Here is a 17500-nt window from a genome sequence, read left to right as displayed (position 1 = left end):
GTTCCTGATCACTTGGTGATTCCACATATGTGACTGCGAGTTCATTATTAAATTACGCACCTTGCTGCGTGCGATACCGCCTTTTTGTACCAGAGAAATGTGCACTGGTTCGGTGTGATAGGAAGAAAAAAACGGTTCCCTGAATCCTGACGGCAGACAGATGTGCGTGCAACAGCCCACCACTGGAGTGGGAGGGACGTGGGCGGAACCTATTGCTGGGACGGCCAAGAAACTGGCCGTCCCATCAAACTTCGAATGCTCTGATTGCAACAGATAAGTAAAAAGTGAGCTCGGACCCACGAGAACATATCAACTGAAGGCTGAGGCGGACCCGGTCCTGTTTCTTAGTTCGCTCTGGACACTGCTGATGAGGCTTTGGACACGATTCGGATCTGCATATGGATTGTATTTAAAAGGAAATCCCCTCTTGGCTAAGACGGTTCGTGCGTAAAGTTTCTCTACCGTAAACATAGGATTTAATACTGTGTGTCGAACTATCATTTGACCTGTGCTTCTGTCGCCTATACGATATATATAAAAAAGAGTTTTAGTTGGTCATTACGCAGCTCTCAGCTACTCATGACGGCAGAGGTTCAGCAGCAGACCCCAGCGCAGACGCCTGCTCAGAGCAGTCCCATGTCGGCCCAGGAGAAGCCCCACGGACAGACGGCGGTGATGGAAACCGCCTCGTCCACCACGAAACCCAAGAAGACTAACGCGGGGATCCGTCGCCCAGAGAAACCTCCGTACTCCTACATAGCCCTGATAGTCATGGCTATCCAGAGCTCTCCCACAAAACGACTGACGCTCAGCGAAATATACCAGTTCCTTCAGAGCCGCTTCCCGTTTTTCAGGGGCTCGTATCAGGGATGGAAGAACTCCGTGCGACACAATTTGTCCCTGAATGAATGCTTCATTAAACTGCCCAAGGGCCTCGGGCGGCCTGGCAAGGGCCACTACTGGACTATCGACCCGGCCAGTGAGTTCATGTTCGAAGAGGGTTCGTTCAGAAGAAGGCCGAGGGGCTTCAGGCGCAAGTGCCAGGCTCTGAAACCCATGTACAGCATGATGAACGGCCTGGGCTTCAACCACATCCCCGAGTCCTACAACTTCCAGGGCGGCGGTGGGGGCCTCTCTTGCCCGCCAAACAGCCTGTCCCTGGACAGCGGGATCGGGATGATGAACGGACATTTGGCAGGTAACATGGAGGGCATGGGTCTGTCCGGGCACTCCATGTCCCACTTGTCAGCCAACAGCGGGCATTCCTACATGGGCAGCTGCACGGGATCCACCGGGGGTGACTATTCCCACCACGACAATTCCGGATCCCCGCTGCTTAACGGCGGGGGAGTGATGGACCCCCACTCCGTGTACTCCAGCTCAGCCTCGGCCTGGGCCCCAAACCCCTCGGCCTCGCTCAATAACGGAGGCTCTTACATCAAGCAGCAGCCGTTGTCTCCGTGTAACCCCGGGACGAACCCGCTGCAGCCAAGCCTGCCAGCGCACTCAATAGAGCAGCCTTATCTCCACCAGAACGGCCACAGTACGGATCTACAAGGTATGGGCGGACGATCATTTATCCTTAATCTCAAATTGCAGGTGGATCGAGGGAATGACTGTAAAAAAAACATTGACTATTGATTATAGAGTGTGAGATCAAATTGTGTTATGAAAATGGCCTACATTGACAAACGTTTAGAATTAAATAACGTCAGTGAAAAACCTTTCATTGACAACCCAAACATTGAGCAAAAGAAAACGTAGTATTTTTGCGTAAACTTTCTTCAGTTATTTTAAAAGACAAGTTTTAACCAAGGGAATTACAAATGTGCTCCACTTTGTCGCATGTCAACGGGTTGTGTAGCACAACACACATTTAATTGCAGCCTGATATAGCCTATTCTAACAGTCAGCAATGATAGAAAAAAAAAAACAGCTGCATTCTCCTTTTAATAAAACAGGGTGACATAGAAACCCAGTTCAGTGTGTTACATATACTGAATAAGCCAAGTTCATCGAGTCACATACTTACTTAGAAACCCGATTCAGTGTGTTACTGAAGACACACTATTCAGTGTGTTACATACTGAAGAAACCCCATTCAGTGTGTTACATACTGAAGAAACAGCATTCAATGTGTTACATACTGAAGAAACCCCATTCAGTGTGTTACCAACAGGCTGTGTTGGCGTTTCGCTATTTGTTTTAATATTAACTGAACTGAATGGATAAGTGAAAAGCTTCTCAATAGATCCAAATCGGCGGCTTTTATTTCACCCAGAACCCTTCAGACAGTTTTATACTCGGAAGCACACATCGCCGTAAGGCCCTCTCGGAGGCGGGTGGAGCCAGGCTGCCTGGCCCCAGGGCTCCATGGGGCCCTTCGGGATTAGCGTGCAAACAGACCACTCTCAATTATGGGCTATCCAACCCTCTTACAGACCGCTTCCAGTCAATTTGGACCAAGTCATATGGTGTTCATATGGTATGGGGTCCGAATCGTGAACCCGCAGCAGCATTGGAAATAAAAACGAGAGGATTGCTCAAGGGCCGTAGAATCTGGAATAGGACGACACACGTTTGAAGGGAGAAGTAGGATTAAGTCATTGGCTGTTAAATTTGCGTGTTTTATACCGTTAAACCCAACGGGTAGTTTATTCATAGTAAAGCCAAATTATTAAACCTCATCAGATTAATTGTATGTTAGTTCAATGAGTAGTCATGTTTTAAAATAAAATTAGTAAAAACAAGAGTAAAACAAATATAGACCCTTATAATCCGCAATGAACAGTTATATTTTATACCTTCGTCGCCGTCTTAATCTCTGTAGGCGTGTATTATTGTTTTTCATCTTATGTTTATTATTTGTTTGTTGTCTGTATTGGTCCGCTACGTTTATTAAATAATCCATCATAGGCCCCGTGTCCTAGAGGTGCTTATGAGACGTTGATTACCAGGCCTACATGGAGGCTGCAGTTTAAACGGTGATACAAATACTGATTGAATAGGCAATAGTTGTGCGCCTATCCCATAATAAGGTGCCTGTGCGTAATTTCCTTTCTAACCATCTTCCAGATTTCCAGTATTTGTATTCAGGCCTATAAAATCGACCAAAACAATGTAAAGACGCGTTCTCTCTCCTCTCTTCAGGTATTCCACGGTACCATTCCCAGTCCCCCAGCATGTGTGACCGAAAGGAGTTCGTGTTCTCGTTCAACGCCATGACGTCCTCAGCCATGCACTCTCCGAGCAGCGGCTCCTACTACCACCACCAGCAGGTCTCCTACCAGGACATCAAGCCCTGCGTCATGTAACGGGACGGCGGCCATTCCGCGGACCATAATTGATTTTAAAGCCAAGGCAGACTTAACCAGCAGCAGGAATTGAAGTGGAAAAAGACAATTCTCTGCGAAAAAAAACTACCAAAACACACGCCCCCCTCCCTCCCCCCGTCCAGGAAAACGCACACTGTGATAAACAACTTGTGGAAAACGGACTGGACTACTTGTGTACTGTTTTCTGGACTCTCCTATTCCCCACGTAGTTCAGAAAACAGACTGGCACTGGGGCTAACACACACACACACACACACACACACACACACACACACACACACACACACACACACACACACACACACACACACACACACTCGCACTCGCACCCGCACACGCACACACACACACACACACATATGATCCACCCGTCCGATGGCAGAAAGTGGGTCCAGCTGCCGTTTGGTACTAGTTCTGCTGGCGGATGAATACCACTCTCCACGCGTCAGATGTATAGGATCCTCCAATCCATGTAAATGCACATTTCCCTTTATCTTTAGAATATGTACTTTTCTTAGGCCGACTGCATTGAGTCTATATTTTGGATTCAAAAGTAGCGTAAAAAAAAGAAAGTGCAATGAACAGTAACTATCGGACAACATATATTGTGTAAAAAGATGAAGGCACTTTTTAGAATATAACCTATTAGCGCAACGTTTTATTTATTTTCTACGCCTATATATTCTAACTTTAGGCGAGTTGACCAAGAATATATGCTTTATTGGCAATATTTGTCAGAACGCTTACTTATTTGTTTTAAAATGAAAATCAAAGAAATAATGTAAGCACTGTTACGTTGTCTTTGTTGTATGTAGACGGCCGTTTTTTTCAGCACTGTAAGTATATGTTAGGATCATTAATATTAGAGGGTCTTTAGGACAGGCCAGTCTATGCATTTTTTTCAGTCTATGCAAAAACACACTATGAAGGTAAGGATTTGTGGTATGCAGTTTAGTCTAGAAAGTAAAACTCAATCTTCACATTATCCGACTGATTCCTGTCTCTCAACTATGGGCTCATGACATGATGAAACCCAAAGACTCAGGTCTGTGTTTTTGGCGGTGACACAGAAGGAAAAGAAAAACGCCAATACACATTGTAGCGACTGTGCTTTTACACTATTGCCACATGGCTGGCCCTGCCTATTGATGCAAATAGACCTAACATTACAATTTGATTTAAAACCCATATTATTAATTATAATTCATTGATGTAGACATGAAATAAAAACGTGTAAAACTCAAATACAGTCTCCCGTTTCTAATTAGAATGTATTTTCCAATTAAGCGTCAACAATTCAAAGGCCTTGCCCTAAATGTGGGGCGCATATTGATGAACAGTCAGCAACGATTATTTTGTATACAGCCGTCACCTATTTATTCAATATTTTTCTTTCCATCTTCATAATCCTGCAAATGTTTAGGCCTATATATCTCCAAGGCAAAGATATAGAAACTAGTGGGATCAAATATATTTAACACAGCCTAATGCAATGCCGATTAAACTTTCTAAACACATTTATTTTTTACAAATGTGATCTCATGTTTGGAGGCGCATAAAAGTTAAATAAATGAGCAAATAGACAAGCCCTTACAGAGATAGTATTAATTAAAACCACGTCAAGGAAAAGGCCACAGTGTACTGCTTAATTTAAAACAGTTTTCTTCATTTATTTTCGAGGTTCACAATCTTAAGGGAAAATGTCATCGGCAAGACCATATATATTAGGCTGCAAAAAGATTACGCATGAATTTTACATCACATATAATTCCTTTAAATGTCATTTTCTGACTGGAAAGACGAGCCTATAACTAGCACCGACAGGTGTGCCCTTGCAGGAACCCAGTAGGCAGAGATGTATTGCCTCTTTTTTTACCACCATACGAATAATTCACTGTCTTGGTCACATTGTCCCACCGAGACGCGCCTATAGCCTACTTAATCAATTCCCATCCACCAAAAAGTGTTCCGGAAAAAGAAATCCTTTATCCATGACATGTTTTGCATTGTGTGTGTTTAGCCTCATTATCTCCCAGCATGACCACTGTCTGACCCCAGGATCCAGATCCCACTAGGATGAATAGTCCAGCGTGCACAGGTGGGCTACAGCGTAAAGACGCGCTGAACATGGGAGCGCGCATTAACCAAATGATGACCATTAGCTGGGGCGCAGGGCTCTGGTCGCGGTCGAGGGGGTGAGATTCCAGCGGGGCACTCCAGCTGCTCCCCGGCCTGGCCAGGATGACAGGTCCATAAAAAGCCTGTGGGCTCTGCTCTTTGGAAGCAGACAGGCAATGTTCTCATCCTTCAGCGTGAGCCAGGCCTTACTGGGACAAGAAAACGCAGCGGCCAAGCAGGCATGCAGAACAGGCAGGGTACACACGCTGCAATCTACGAAATGTCAAGCGGCAGTGCATAAACAGTGCAATGAAATCGTTATGTTCGGGGGTTCAATACGAGTGCTGTAATCCAATCTGATTAGTTGGAATTGTGAGCGGATCTCCTCGCAGGCGGATTCAAAGCAGATCCTTTTGACACCATCTCCCCTGTTAACCAATACCACCAGAGAGTTTGGACGCCACAGACAAAATGGAAGCTCTGCTAAATGTCACTGCTGTTGAGATTTGGAGATGCGGTTCAAATCCGCACAAGACCCTAACTAATGGCTTGGCTTGAGCACATTTGGTGGGACAGGACTAATGGTGTTAAACCAAACCATTGTACCTTAATGGGTAGGACATGGCTGACAAATAGGCAATTTATTAATACAACTGATCTAAAGATTTTTTAAGGAACAGCTGCAACCGTGTCTTCTGTCTTCGTTTTTCTCTCTCCTCTGGTTTTGGTTGGTCTCTTCCCTCTGGTGTCTCTTTCGTCTGGTCTCGCTGTCGTATTAGAAAACTGTTTATTGACCTCGCTGTGAATGGTAATTAAATGCATCGAATAGAGTGGACGGGTGAAGTAGTTAATGCACAACCTTTATAAATGTCCCTTTCATATTTTATATATTTTTCATTATTATAATTGTATATTTTTAAAATGTGTACCACATGCTTTAACCAAAATTAATCGTTTTATGATTTTATTCAGGAAGGGAAAGTGAGTGCAACCCTAAAAGAGAGGCTGGACCGAATGGATCATTTCAAAATGTGCAGAAGATATGTCCTCCATGCCCTCCCTAAGGGCTACCAATGGGTGGAGGCTTACCGGAGCAGAACTGAATGAACTGAATGTGGGATTTGAGTACCATCGCACTCGCTAAATACGTTTATCTCAAGATGTCAAATACGTTAAATACAGTGGAATCCCGCCTCAAAGCAATTCATTTATATAATTTAGTGGATAGTCACATTTAAAATGAATACAGAAAAAAAAAATTTGAAGTTCGGAAATGTTTAATTAGAATACAAAATAATGCATATGTTTACAATACACAACATTGTTTTACATGCAAGACCTATCAATAATTTCAGTTAGAGTCAAAAACAGTTGTTAGAAGGTCGTTATTTAGTGTATATGTATATATATATATATATATATATATATATATATATATATATATATATATATATATATATATATATATATATATATATACACACACACACACATACACTAATAACACTCCTTTAATCTCAGAAATGGATGGAAAAGTCTGTTTTTTTTTTCTGTTATTTGCTCAATTTCGGTCGTTCGGATTAGCTTATCTCAACAGTTACCCCGGCGTGACTGAGAACATAACTGCACTCAGTCACGCACGGTCCTAACACAATGTATTAAAACACTTTCAAGAAGGGGGAAAAAAATGACAACTCTGCCCAAAGACGCACACACGCAGACCAACAGGTCCACGTACGTGCCGGCGAGTTGAAACGAAAACACTGCTAATAAGCCAACATATACTCTAAAGCAGCAAGCTGAAATGAACAATCAGTTTGTTATACCTATCACAATTGGCAGTTAATACAGAGGCTCAGATAACAAGTCCTACAAAACACCTGTTTATCCCCCCAACACCAGCGCACAGAGGGGACCTCCTTCTACTCCATCTCCTCCTTCTGAGGCTCCCCAGAATCATCGTTGGGCTCGGCCTTGGTGCGGGAGTCCGGCCTGGACCGGGGTCTGCTCCTGGAGGGGCCGGCCCTCCGGCCCCCCCGCTGGTTCTTGGCCAGCTCGGCGTGCAGGCTCTGGCCGTTCAGGGAGAGCCCCTGGAGGGCCTCCATGGCCTGGTCGGCGGCGTTGGGGTCCCCGTAGTCCAGGAAGGCCCGGTGCTGAGCCCCCTGCCAGGTGAGTCTCAGCGGGAGCGCCTCCTTCTCCCGCAGGGCCGTCTTCAACTCGCTGACCCGCAGGCCTGCGGGGATGCCCCCCAGATACACCGTGGTCACGTTGGACGGGGGGCCGTGTTCGCCCTCCGTACCTTCCTCCCCCTCCTCCCCCTCTTTCCCCTTCCTCTCCCTCCCGCCCTCTCCCGCGCTGCCCCTCCAGCTCCGTCCCCGGCGCTCCCCTCTCACTTTCTCCCGGCCCTCCTCGCTGCCGTTGGCCTGGTTGTCCCCCCGGCCCCCTTCCCTCCGCACCCGAGCCGGCCGGCGTCGGGGCCTCGGTGCGGCCTCATCGTTGCCCCCCAGGCCCTCCCGTCGGGGTTCCCCGTCGGAGTCCCGCTGGGTGTTCCGCCTCGGCCGTGGCCTGCCGTGTCTCCTGGGCCTCAGGCCCTCGCCCTGGGGGTCTCCGCCTCTTGTACCCCTCCCGGGCTCCACGGTGGGGGGCTCGGGCCCCAGCACCACCTCCTTGCCGGCCGCAAGCTCCAGGGCCCGCAGCTTCTTCAGGACGGGGATCTTCTCCAGCATGTACTTGTTGAGCTGGGGACAGAGAACAGTGTGGGCTCACTGGGCACTAGCAGCCTTTAGCCACCAACCGCAGGGGATCGAGGCTACGTAACTAGCGCCCTAATGCTTGGTGTGAAGGGAACATGTGAAGGGATATTGGACTTTTTTATTAAAGCATGCCACGAGAAACACGTGTTGTAAAAACGCATTATTAAAAACGATGGAAATACAATGAAACCATAACAAAAACAACAAAAATATGAACCAACAACCACGGATACAGCTTTTCTTTCCTCCCTCTTCTGGACTGGGCTGTTGAGACTACACATGCGTCCAGTCAGTGGAATTTTTCACTTTCCTTGCAGGTAAAAATAGAGAGTGCTCCTTCATTCTTTAAACAGGGAGCGGGAGGACTTTGATAGCGGCCGGGGCTGTAAAGGATATATGCCGCCATTGTTTATAGCGTGGTCCTTTCTGACCCGTACTTCCACCGGCCCCGGCAGAGCCTAGCCTGCTGCCACGCAGGGCCTTTGATGAGCAGACATGGCCTTCCTGCCTGGAAGGTCACTGGGTCCGGTTCACTGAGACGTCTTAAGGGACTCACGTAGACAACTCAAGAGTCAGGCTACATTGTGTAAAATACATTATTTAAACGATAAAGACATCTATAAAATAAAACGTTGACCCGCTCTGGATCATACTCTTCTTTTCAACCTCTGATAATTGTGGATCGTCAAACCCTTGAGAAAAGCAACACATTTGTATTCATTTTTGAAACTTCTCTCTTCTGCATTTTATGTTGTCCGATTCGCATGATGAAGATATTTAAAATCAATAAATTATATTTTCTACGGCCGGCTCGATTTTTTTAAACCACGCCATACATCGCAAAATCAAGAGTGATTTCCAACCGTGGTAGTTGATACATGAAGCTGGTATTCATTGTGGCATTTTAAAGTCCTCAACAATGTTGTGGATATAATTTGCTTTCGGGAGGGAGGGGTTATGGTAGGAGGGCTATCGTTGGCCTCTCGTTCATTGTGCTTTGGAAGGAGCTGACTGTCCTCTAGCGGTCAGACATAGAATTACACATCGTGTCGATAACAATTGCGACTACCTTTGACCAGATGATCCCCTCGGGTTTGGGGAGGAGGCAGTCGGTCTTGATGACTCTAGTGGGGGTGAGGATGTAGTCCACAGTGAGGTCGTGCGGTTCGACCAGTTCCTCTGAGAAGTCCACAACCTGTGAAGACGAGCCACACAATGCTAGTCAACATCCGGCTCGGACCAATGCTCACAGACAGCTTCTAGTTTGCATTTAGGAAAATCGGAAAAATGCTTAAAGATGAAACACTGACCTGACAGTCGTGGACGATCGTAATCACCACAGTGGACGCCGTCACAGCTCCCATTGAGACCATCATGCCGTACTCCATGTCTGCATAGCCCTCTCCTTTCCCTATCCGATAACCTGTCGGAGTGGGAGTCCCCAGAGAGGTTAGGAAGCAGAAATTTATTTTCAACACAGCATAATGGAATGCTGAGGCGTCACTCCAGGTCAATATGTGCAGTGAATATTTTATTAAGCTGATAATATATAAATATTTCATGTAAGTCAACTGTAAAATTTGTTAAGAGATTCCAAAAATAACTGCTGACACGTGCAAATATTAGCATAGCAGGGAAAAAACACATACTTATTCCTATGGTGTTTAAAATCGTGCTTTTAGCATAACCCCCGAACAATCCAAAGGAATAGCCTTTTAACCCTAACACAAACAAACCAACTGCTACAACGGCCATGTACTAACAAACTAAACAAAGCATGAAAATCAATAATATAATAAATTATTCAACCAGTAGACCAGAACTCTGTTTCTATGAATCGTCCATTGAACAGTGCAGTGAGTGTTTTGGTATAGTCCCATGGTACATGTACATGGTTCTGGTACAACCATGACCCCCCCCCCCCCAACCTAAACAGCCACTGACCCTATTCCAGGACAGCTCTGATTGGGACTTGAATTCCAATGCTCCAAGACAGAAAAGCCCATTCGGACATATGGAGATGGTTTCCTTATCTCGGGACAGGAGGAGAAGTTAACCATGGAGAGCTTGCAAGGAGTGCCCAATGTGAGCACTGGGTGGACGTCCTAATGAATGCATTTGTGTGGGGTGCCATGTAACAAAAGTCCTGCATCAGTGGAAATCACCAAACCTCGAAGTGCCTCTAATGTGTCTCACTCCAGCCTTGAAACTAGATCATAGTCAGGCCATCCGAGGTACTATTTCTCCTCCCTGGCAAGACATCTACTACTGGTGTAGTCGTTGTTGACAACCTGTCAACAACTATCAACTACCAGGAAATAAATAATCAAACTCCTGGTCAAAATGTCATATGCAGGGCTTATACATCACAATTAGATTTTTTATTGTGGGCAATAGTCCACCATTTTGTGATAATCCTTAAAAAACGTAAACTTAGCAAACCCCAGGCTAATCAAAACTTTGTTCTCGTCAACGTCTCGAGAAACACAACAATGTCCCTCCATAATAACAAATAATTGCACGTTAAATTACTAAACAATGAGAAAAGCACCATCACTACCAATAACATTCCTAAGCTCCAATGCTTTGGTAATCGAGGTGGTCACTACGATGTGATGTCACAATCTCTTAGCCCTATACAAAAATAAACATGATATTCATAATAAATATATACAAACAAACACATGTCAAAAGAGGCCAATATACACTTCGGTTCAAAGTTTGGGGTTACTTAGAAATGTCCTCATTAAAAAAATAAATAAAACACTGTTTTTTTCGATGAAGACAAAATTAAATTAATCAGAAATACAGTTTAGACGTTGTTAATGTGGTGAATGACTATTCTAGCTGGAAACGGCTGATTTTCGTTAGATAATCGATCGTTTACAGAGGCCCATTTCCAGCAACCATCACTCCTGTGTTCTAACGGTACATTGATTTAAGTAATCGTGTTAAAATGCAAATTGATGATTAGGAAACCCTTGTGCAATTAGGTGAGCCCAGCTGAAAACTGTTGAATAATAGTGCGAGTATTCATGGCAAACATGAAATTGTCTGGGTGACCCGATCTTCTGAACGGCAGTGTATATTCCAGGGTTGAGGCTGCCCAGCAGGCGACTGGGTCAACCCTGGGGGTCATGTTCCTGGAACCCTTAGCTTGGTTCATTGGCATCAACGGCATGTTGTGAGTAAGTGCAGATAGACTGCACTTATGAGGGTATGAAGTGGGTCTGCAACTACGCGCCCAAGTGCACAGAGCCTCTCCAACATTCCCCAAAGGATAACAGGGCCCATGGTTCCAGGCTAACACGCTCCATGACGGTGGGGCAGTCCTGTGGACACCAGAGAGAACCATGGCGTGACTCTGGCGTTGACTGTCAGTTAAATGCTAAAGGGACCTGAGCCGGTTTCACAAACCACCCAGTTTATATGCTGGCCTTTGCAAAAGGAGATGATTTTTCCTTCCCAACAACATTAGTTCTCAACATAGAAATAGTTGTGTTGCTACTGAGATTACAGATGAAGGTTTGCCTGGTCATGGCCCTAATGTACGCACTTATTGTACGTCCTTACTTTAAAAAAATACTAATTTTCATCATGTGGCTCCTTATCCTGGCTATCTTTGGTTAACCTAACAATTGTTAGTGCTTGACACTTGGTCCTATGGCCCATCTTTTTCCCCTTTTGCTGGCTAATAAACCAGCGTTTCGGATTATACCAATATCTCAGAGCTAGTGCGGTGGCTCTCACCTTTCTCAGAGACGGCCACAGAGCCAACCACAACCAGGTCCACCTTCACCTTGGCGTCCAGGCCAACCGGCACGCTGAACTCCTTCACGCCCTGCAGACAGACGCACAGTTAACCGGAGAGTCACATTACGCATGATATGTGATGATTGCATTTCTCAAGCTAGCTAAACCAGAGCTAGCTTGAAAACGAACCTGGGATGTGGAGCACACACGCAGCTGCTCTTTGCTGGCCCCCTCTGGGGGGGTGATCTTGTTGAAGAGACCGGCGCGAAGACGGGGGGTGGGCACCAACAGCGTTTTCTTTGCCTTAAAAGAGATAAAGAAGCAGATATGTGCTTGGTGAACATTAAATGTCCACTGGTTAATGTTAAAAATAAAACATAAAGACTGAAGAAATATTTATAAATACAAAAAACTGGTGGTTCCGAACTATAGTTTGTGGAAATTCAACAGTCGTGAGCGGGCCATCGTCTGTAGCTTCTAGAGGCCTTTTCACCCACACATGGACTACAACTACCTGTAGCACTTCCAGCCGTGCGCCCTCCAAAGGCTTGTCAGGATCCACTTTCACCTCAGCTGTCTCGGTGAAGGCCTCAAGCCCAGTGACCCTGGCACAGGCGCTGAAGGCCCCCTGCATGGAGGAGGGTGTGGACAAGAGGGAGCAGAAAGTATGTGGCAGGAACTTACGTCCAGTGTGACAAAGCGTGCCTGCTGCTGCGGTCTGTCAGGGTTAACTTTGACGGTGTGGCTAGACTTGAATTCCTCAAGGGCCGTCAGCCTGTCACAGGCTTCAACTGCGCCCTAGCACGCCGCGGCCATAGAGTGTTGCACACATGCAGAGAAAACCAATCAATAAAAGATCTTGAATACAATTTATACATTCAAAGCTATACCATTGGCGTTCACTAATCCGGCTTTTGGTATATGAAATCCAAATTGAATCAAGTACATCCAAAACATGCACTCGACGTTAGTATGATCCGTCGTCTTTTTTTATAAGAGATTAATCAAAATTAGCCACGGTATTGTGGTTCAATTCCCGTTATCCCATCGCAGTTAAAAAGTTTCTTGTCCCCACCAGATGAACCCCGCAGAGAGGTGTTTTCTGTATACTTTCGTGCCACCTCTTCAGCGTAGACCCAAGAGGTGAACTAGATTACATACTATGGGACCGTGAGGGCCCACGTTTAGTGATTGATCTACACATTCAACGACCGTAACCAGGTTTTAGCCGTAGTATTGTACGGCTAGTGAAATGAGATGCATTACCTTGAAATTGGGAATACGGTTGTGAACAGGCCTCGGGAAGTTTGCGAGGTTATTTTCTTCGATATGGTCCCAAACTTTCTGTCGAATGTCCCATTTTGTGGCGCCTGAAATTAAATGGTAAACGTTTATTGATAATATGCATCGATCAACTTAATGCAATAATCGTTATTTTAGACATTAATACACAGGCATGCGATGGAATTAGAGTGTTAAGGACGTAAAACGTCGTAAACATTTTACCAGAGCTTATCTTTATAGCAGCCTCCATATTACGCAGCGCTCGTCGGTGATACTAATAACTTTCTCCAGGGATCCAGAAAAGTAATTTAAGTAGAGGAGTGGTGCGAGTAGACGCTGGGAAACATCGCAACAACAGCTGCTCGTCTGGGGCTTTTGTTGTATGGAAGCCCACGAAGACCAATCCGTTCGCAATTCGCTAAATTAAATCCATGTTGCCGTTATGCGATCCACGCACACAAAAACACCCATCAAAACAGATAATCCTGCCCTAAAGGAAAATCAATTACTGTTTTTCTTTCCCCGAATTACGTTGAATATATATCGCTGCAGGAACGTTTGATGATTGTCTTTGGTGATTTTTGTCATTCATTAAAACTGTATTTGGTTTTATTCAGTTGCATTGAGTTTTGGTTGCGCACTTTCGACATAAACGGATCGTAATAAACCGCAGTTTGGGACCCAGAAAATCGGATCATAGCACTGAACCGTAAAAGCACAACCCTCTGCACTAGCGTGGCTGGTACCTGTAGACTAAAGGTACTTGACCACCACCTGCAGGCCTTGCTCAGCTTAACACCTCTTCATTTTGTAACTATCATGGGCCTACTAGTGGGTTTGACGCACGATGTGATACGAATCAGCCCTTATTATCAAATATACGTTTGAAAAATACTTACGCAAATCCCCTGCATCTAATACATTCATCGCTCTCTATATAATCTTATTTTCTTTGTTGCAGGAAGCATTGCTTTTTAGATTTTTCTTTTCAATAAAAAAACATAAAAATGTATGATAACAAAAATTATTGTAAGGGTATTATGAACACATTTCTTTGTTTTTTTCTGTACCGTTTCTTCATTCATTTTACATCCATAGGCCACAGGAAATCGGACAAAGGCAAACATACAAATCTTTATAAATATAAATTGAGCTATCGCAGATCAGAGAGCAACACAGTTTGAGGTCATTTGGTCTGGGAGACCAGGCCGGCCGGCCCCTGCCCCAGAGTCTGCCCGGCCAGGGTGCTCTCAAGGGGGGTGAAGCCCAGCTCCTCCACAGGGATCCCGAAGGCCCTCAGCTTGGCCTCGTAGGTCCTCAGCAGGTCGTTGTGGGCCTGGGCACAACAGAGATCGTGCTCAGGGTGAGCCGAACACAAACAAACAGTATCGATGTTGGTAGTATCGACGGAAGGCTCACCTTGCACGTTCGGGCCAACTCGTACTGCAGATCCTTGATGGCGATATTCTTGGAGTCCAATACTTCCTGTGGGCAAAAACATGTGCAGAATTTTCCGTCACGCGTCGTTCAAAAAAACCTAAACAAATAGGTCACATTTCTACTGTTTTGCACCGATGACAAATACTACTTTCCCTTTATCACGTCTACCTATTTGTTGGAAAACACTGAAGGCCCACAGGCATACTGTACATGTGTACCTCGACACCTATTTACTGACCTACACAGTTTCCTTTAGGGCTACAGATTCTTTGGCACAACTGTAAGGTGATACCTTGCAGTGCAGCTTGGTTGGCGAAATCACGACAATGCCGGAACCGATCCTGCCAGTCTTCAAGTTATAGGCTTGTGGCCACACCACAGCGGTTCGAATCAACCGGCATCCTACGATGAACTACGTGATCTACGTGATACGTCGGGTCGGTGATGGACAGATGGTTCTTCCGATCACCTGCCTGGTACTTTTTGAAAGCGCCTGCCCTTTTGCAAACAGATCCAAGGACAAATTCCCGGATGGTTCTGTGCAACGAACCATCCGGCGCTTTAGGCTAGCGAAGTTGGCCGTGTAGAAGAGACAAAATACAGATGAACGTACCTCGAGTTTGCGTGTGACCACGCCCAGGGCCATGGGGTCCATGTTGCTGGCAGAGAGCACTTCGTTGAGCTGGGCCTCCTTCTTCTCCAGGCAGTCCGTCAGGGCGGTCAGCTTCCGCTCCAGCAGCAGGTTCTTAAAGCCGCTCTTCTGCTGCACCTCCTGGATGGCCTGGGTGAACTTTGTGTACAGCTCATCCCTCTCCGCCTGGATCTGTACAAAACGCGTTCCCATGGTGAGACACGTGTAAACACACACTTTCCCCATCATCTGTATCTGTGACGTGACTCCTCAAAATAGATCTGAGCCTCTGGTTGGAACACAGATGTATTGGAAACCATCCCTCACGTTTCTCAGACTTCTCAGACATTCTTTTTATACGTATGTTAATGAATCAAAGTGGGTCAGAGAAAAAGTAAAACAACAAAGTGTGGTGTCTTACCTTGGTGAACCTCTGCTCCAGCACCTCATGCTCCCATTTGAGATCTTTCGCTTCTTGTTCTCCCACCTTCAGACGCGCTTTGGCACTCTGTCAAGAGGTGACACCATCGATTTAGCCACTGGTTGTCACGGATACGACACAACACAAGACGATTGCAACGCGGAAGCATATTAAATCAAAAAACTAATTATCTCACAGTCTTTTTTATTTGGAAAATAGAATTACTGGCTAAACTAATTCCATGACTGGCCCAAGTCTCCCTAAATGTTCCTTCATGTAAGGTCAGTCAGACATGTAGTTCAGTGTTGAAAACACACACCGCCAGAGAGGCTTTGTCCTTCTCGTAGTGGGCCAGCTGTTTCTGGAGCTCGGCCACGTCCTCTTTCGTCCTCTGCAGGGGCTCTGTCATCCGCCGGTTCTGTGCCATCACCTCCGCCATCCTCTTCTCCGTCTTTTCCTCCTTCCTCTTCATCTCTTCCACTTGTTCCTATGAAAACAACGTGTGTAAAGCAATGCACTGCGGACAATGCATCGTGAGTGCCTTAGTGGTGGTGTCGATTGTGTGTCCTGACTTGAACCACACGCAATTCAGCTGCATGCATGTGATTTACTTTTTCTGTATTAGGTCTACCGAGGTGGCAGAGTTGACATTCATTATTATAAAATAAGCAGGTATGGGCTAGGCATGCCTCCAGGCTGGGCATCTGGCAGATTCAGAATCAGACAACTTTATTTATCCCAAGATCAAACACATATCCTTTTAGCTGGGCGTGGGCTACATCCCAACATCGTAGCTCCTACCTTCAGGGTCTGGATGAGAGCCAAGTTGTTCTGTGTGATGTCGTTGTAGAAGTTCTTGATCTCCCTGAAGTCCTTCTCGTGGTTCTTCATCAGCGTGGCGATGAGGTCATTCTTGCGAGCTTCCACTTCGTGGAGGTCACTCTTCCTCAAGCGGTCTTGCTCCAGCCGCAGCACTCGCATCTTCTTCTCATACAGGGCCTCGACTTCTGCTCAAGCAGTACAAACAGAAAGAGAATGTATTCTTTTGTGCTTGAGGAATATAAGAAATCAGACAATTTCAAACTGGACGCCACCTACACACCGGAAAAACACAAACGTCACCTACCACTGACTTGCCGCTCAAAATCTTTTCTAATTCCAGTCAGTTCTTCATCATTTTTCTGTTGAAATAAAAGTATTATTTTTAGATGTTTGTTTGCAGCGCTGAAAAGGAAAAACAATACTAACTGTATGCTAACCAGTCATTGCATGCTCCCCATTCACTTTTTGCTCACCAGTCACTATATGCTCCCCAGTCACTGTAGGCTTCCCAGTCACTCCATGCTCCACAGTCACTGCATGCTCACCAGTTTGAGGTCTCTGATGGCGTTCTCGTTGGCCAGCTCCTGCTCCTTGAGATCCACCTTGAGAGCACGCACACCCTTGCGAAGCTCACTCTCCAGGCCTCCATGCTCGCCCTCCATCAATTTGGTGGCCACCACACCTTCTGCCTTCAGCTCGGAGATGGTGTTCTGGTGCTCGTACAGCAGGTGCTTCACCTTCTGCTTGTACACCTGAACCAACACACATGCTTCATTGAGGGGGGGATTGTACGTGTTGACTCATGTATTTATTGTAGTAAATGAAGCATATGAAGAGGCTTGATCTATTACATGAAAGAAATGAAAAAGTTTAATTCTGTGTGTGTGTGTGTGTGTGTGTGTGTGTGTGTGTGTGTGTGTGTGTGTGTGTGTGTGTGTGTCAA

General features: G+C 45.7%; 3 protein-coding genes across 3 annotated transcripts in view; 1 reads left to right on the top strand and 2 right to left on the bottom strand.

Annotated features, from left to right (window-relative positions):
* The first annotated feature begins 305 nt into the window (after positions 1 to 305).
* foxf1 (forkhead box F1) lies at positions 306 to 4560 on the top strand. The gene is made up of 2 exons (XM_079737064.1): positions 306 to 1558; positions 3151 to 4560. The coding sequence occupies exons 1-2, from the start codon at positions 580 to 582 to the stop codon at positions 3312 to 3314; spliced, it is 1143 nt and encodes a 380-aa protein (XP_079593190.1). The 5' UTR covers positions 306 to 579; the 3' UTR covers positions 3315 to 4560.
* A 2380-nt stretch (positions 4561 to 6940) lies between these two features.
* On the bottom strand, positions 6941 to 13604 carry mthfsd (methenyltetrahydrofolate synthetase domain containing). Its single transcript, XM_079737355.1, has 8 exons — positions 13466 to 13604; positions 13226 to 13329; positions 12474 to 12587; positions 12149 to 12262; positions 11957 to 12047; positions 9517 to 9629; positions 9276 to 9401; positions 6941 to 8191 (listed from the first exon to the last, which is right to left on the bottom strand). The coding sequence occupies exons 1-8, from the start codon at positions 13491 to 13493 to the stop codon at positions 7376 to 7378; spliced, it is 1506 nt and encodes a 501-aa protein (XP_079593481.1). The 5' UTR covers positions 13494 to 13604; the 3' UTR covers positions 6941 to 7375.
* An 825-nt stretch (positions 13605 to 14429) lies between these two features.
* The window catches only part of drc4 (dynein regulatory complex subunit 4), a gene marked incomplete at its 3' end in the record, with an annotated part of 3969 nt that continues 898 nt past the window's right edge, over positions 14430 to 17500 (bottom strand). Inside the window, exons 4-11 of the mRNA XM_079736580.1 lie at positions 17103 to 17309; positions 16862 to 16916; positions 16537 to 16742; positions 16055 to 16222; positions 15736 to 15822; positions 15297 to 15506; positions 14663 to 14728; positions 14430 to 14579 (exon numbers count right to left, since the gene is read on the bottom strand). Coding sequence (XP_079592706.1) covers positions 14430 to 14579; positions 14663 to 14728; positions 15297 to 15506; positions 15736 to 15822; positions 16055 to 16222; positions 16537 to 16742; positions 16862 to 16916; positions 17103 to 17309 — 1149 coding nt within the window. The remainder of the gene's footprint in view (positions 14580 to 14662; positions 14729 to 15296; positions 15507 to 15735; positions 15823 to 16054; positions 16223 to 16536; positions 16743 to 16861; positions 16917 to 17102; positions 17310 to 17500) is intronic.

The sequence above is a fragment of the Pollachius pollachius genome, assembly GCF_949987615.1.
Source record: "Pollachius pollachius genome assembly, chromosome: 5".
Lineage (NCBI taxonomy): Eukaryota > Metazoa > Chordata > Actinopteri > Gadiformes > Gadidae > Pollachius > Pollachius pollachius.
Note: the sequence above shows the minus strand (reverse complement) of the source record. Positions and strands in the feature narration are given on the sequence as shown.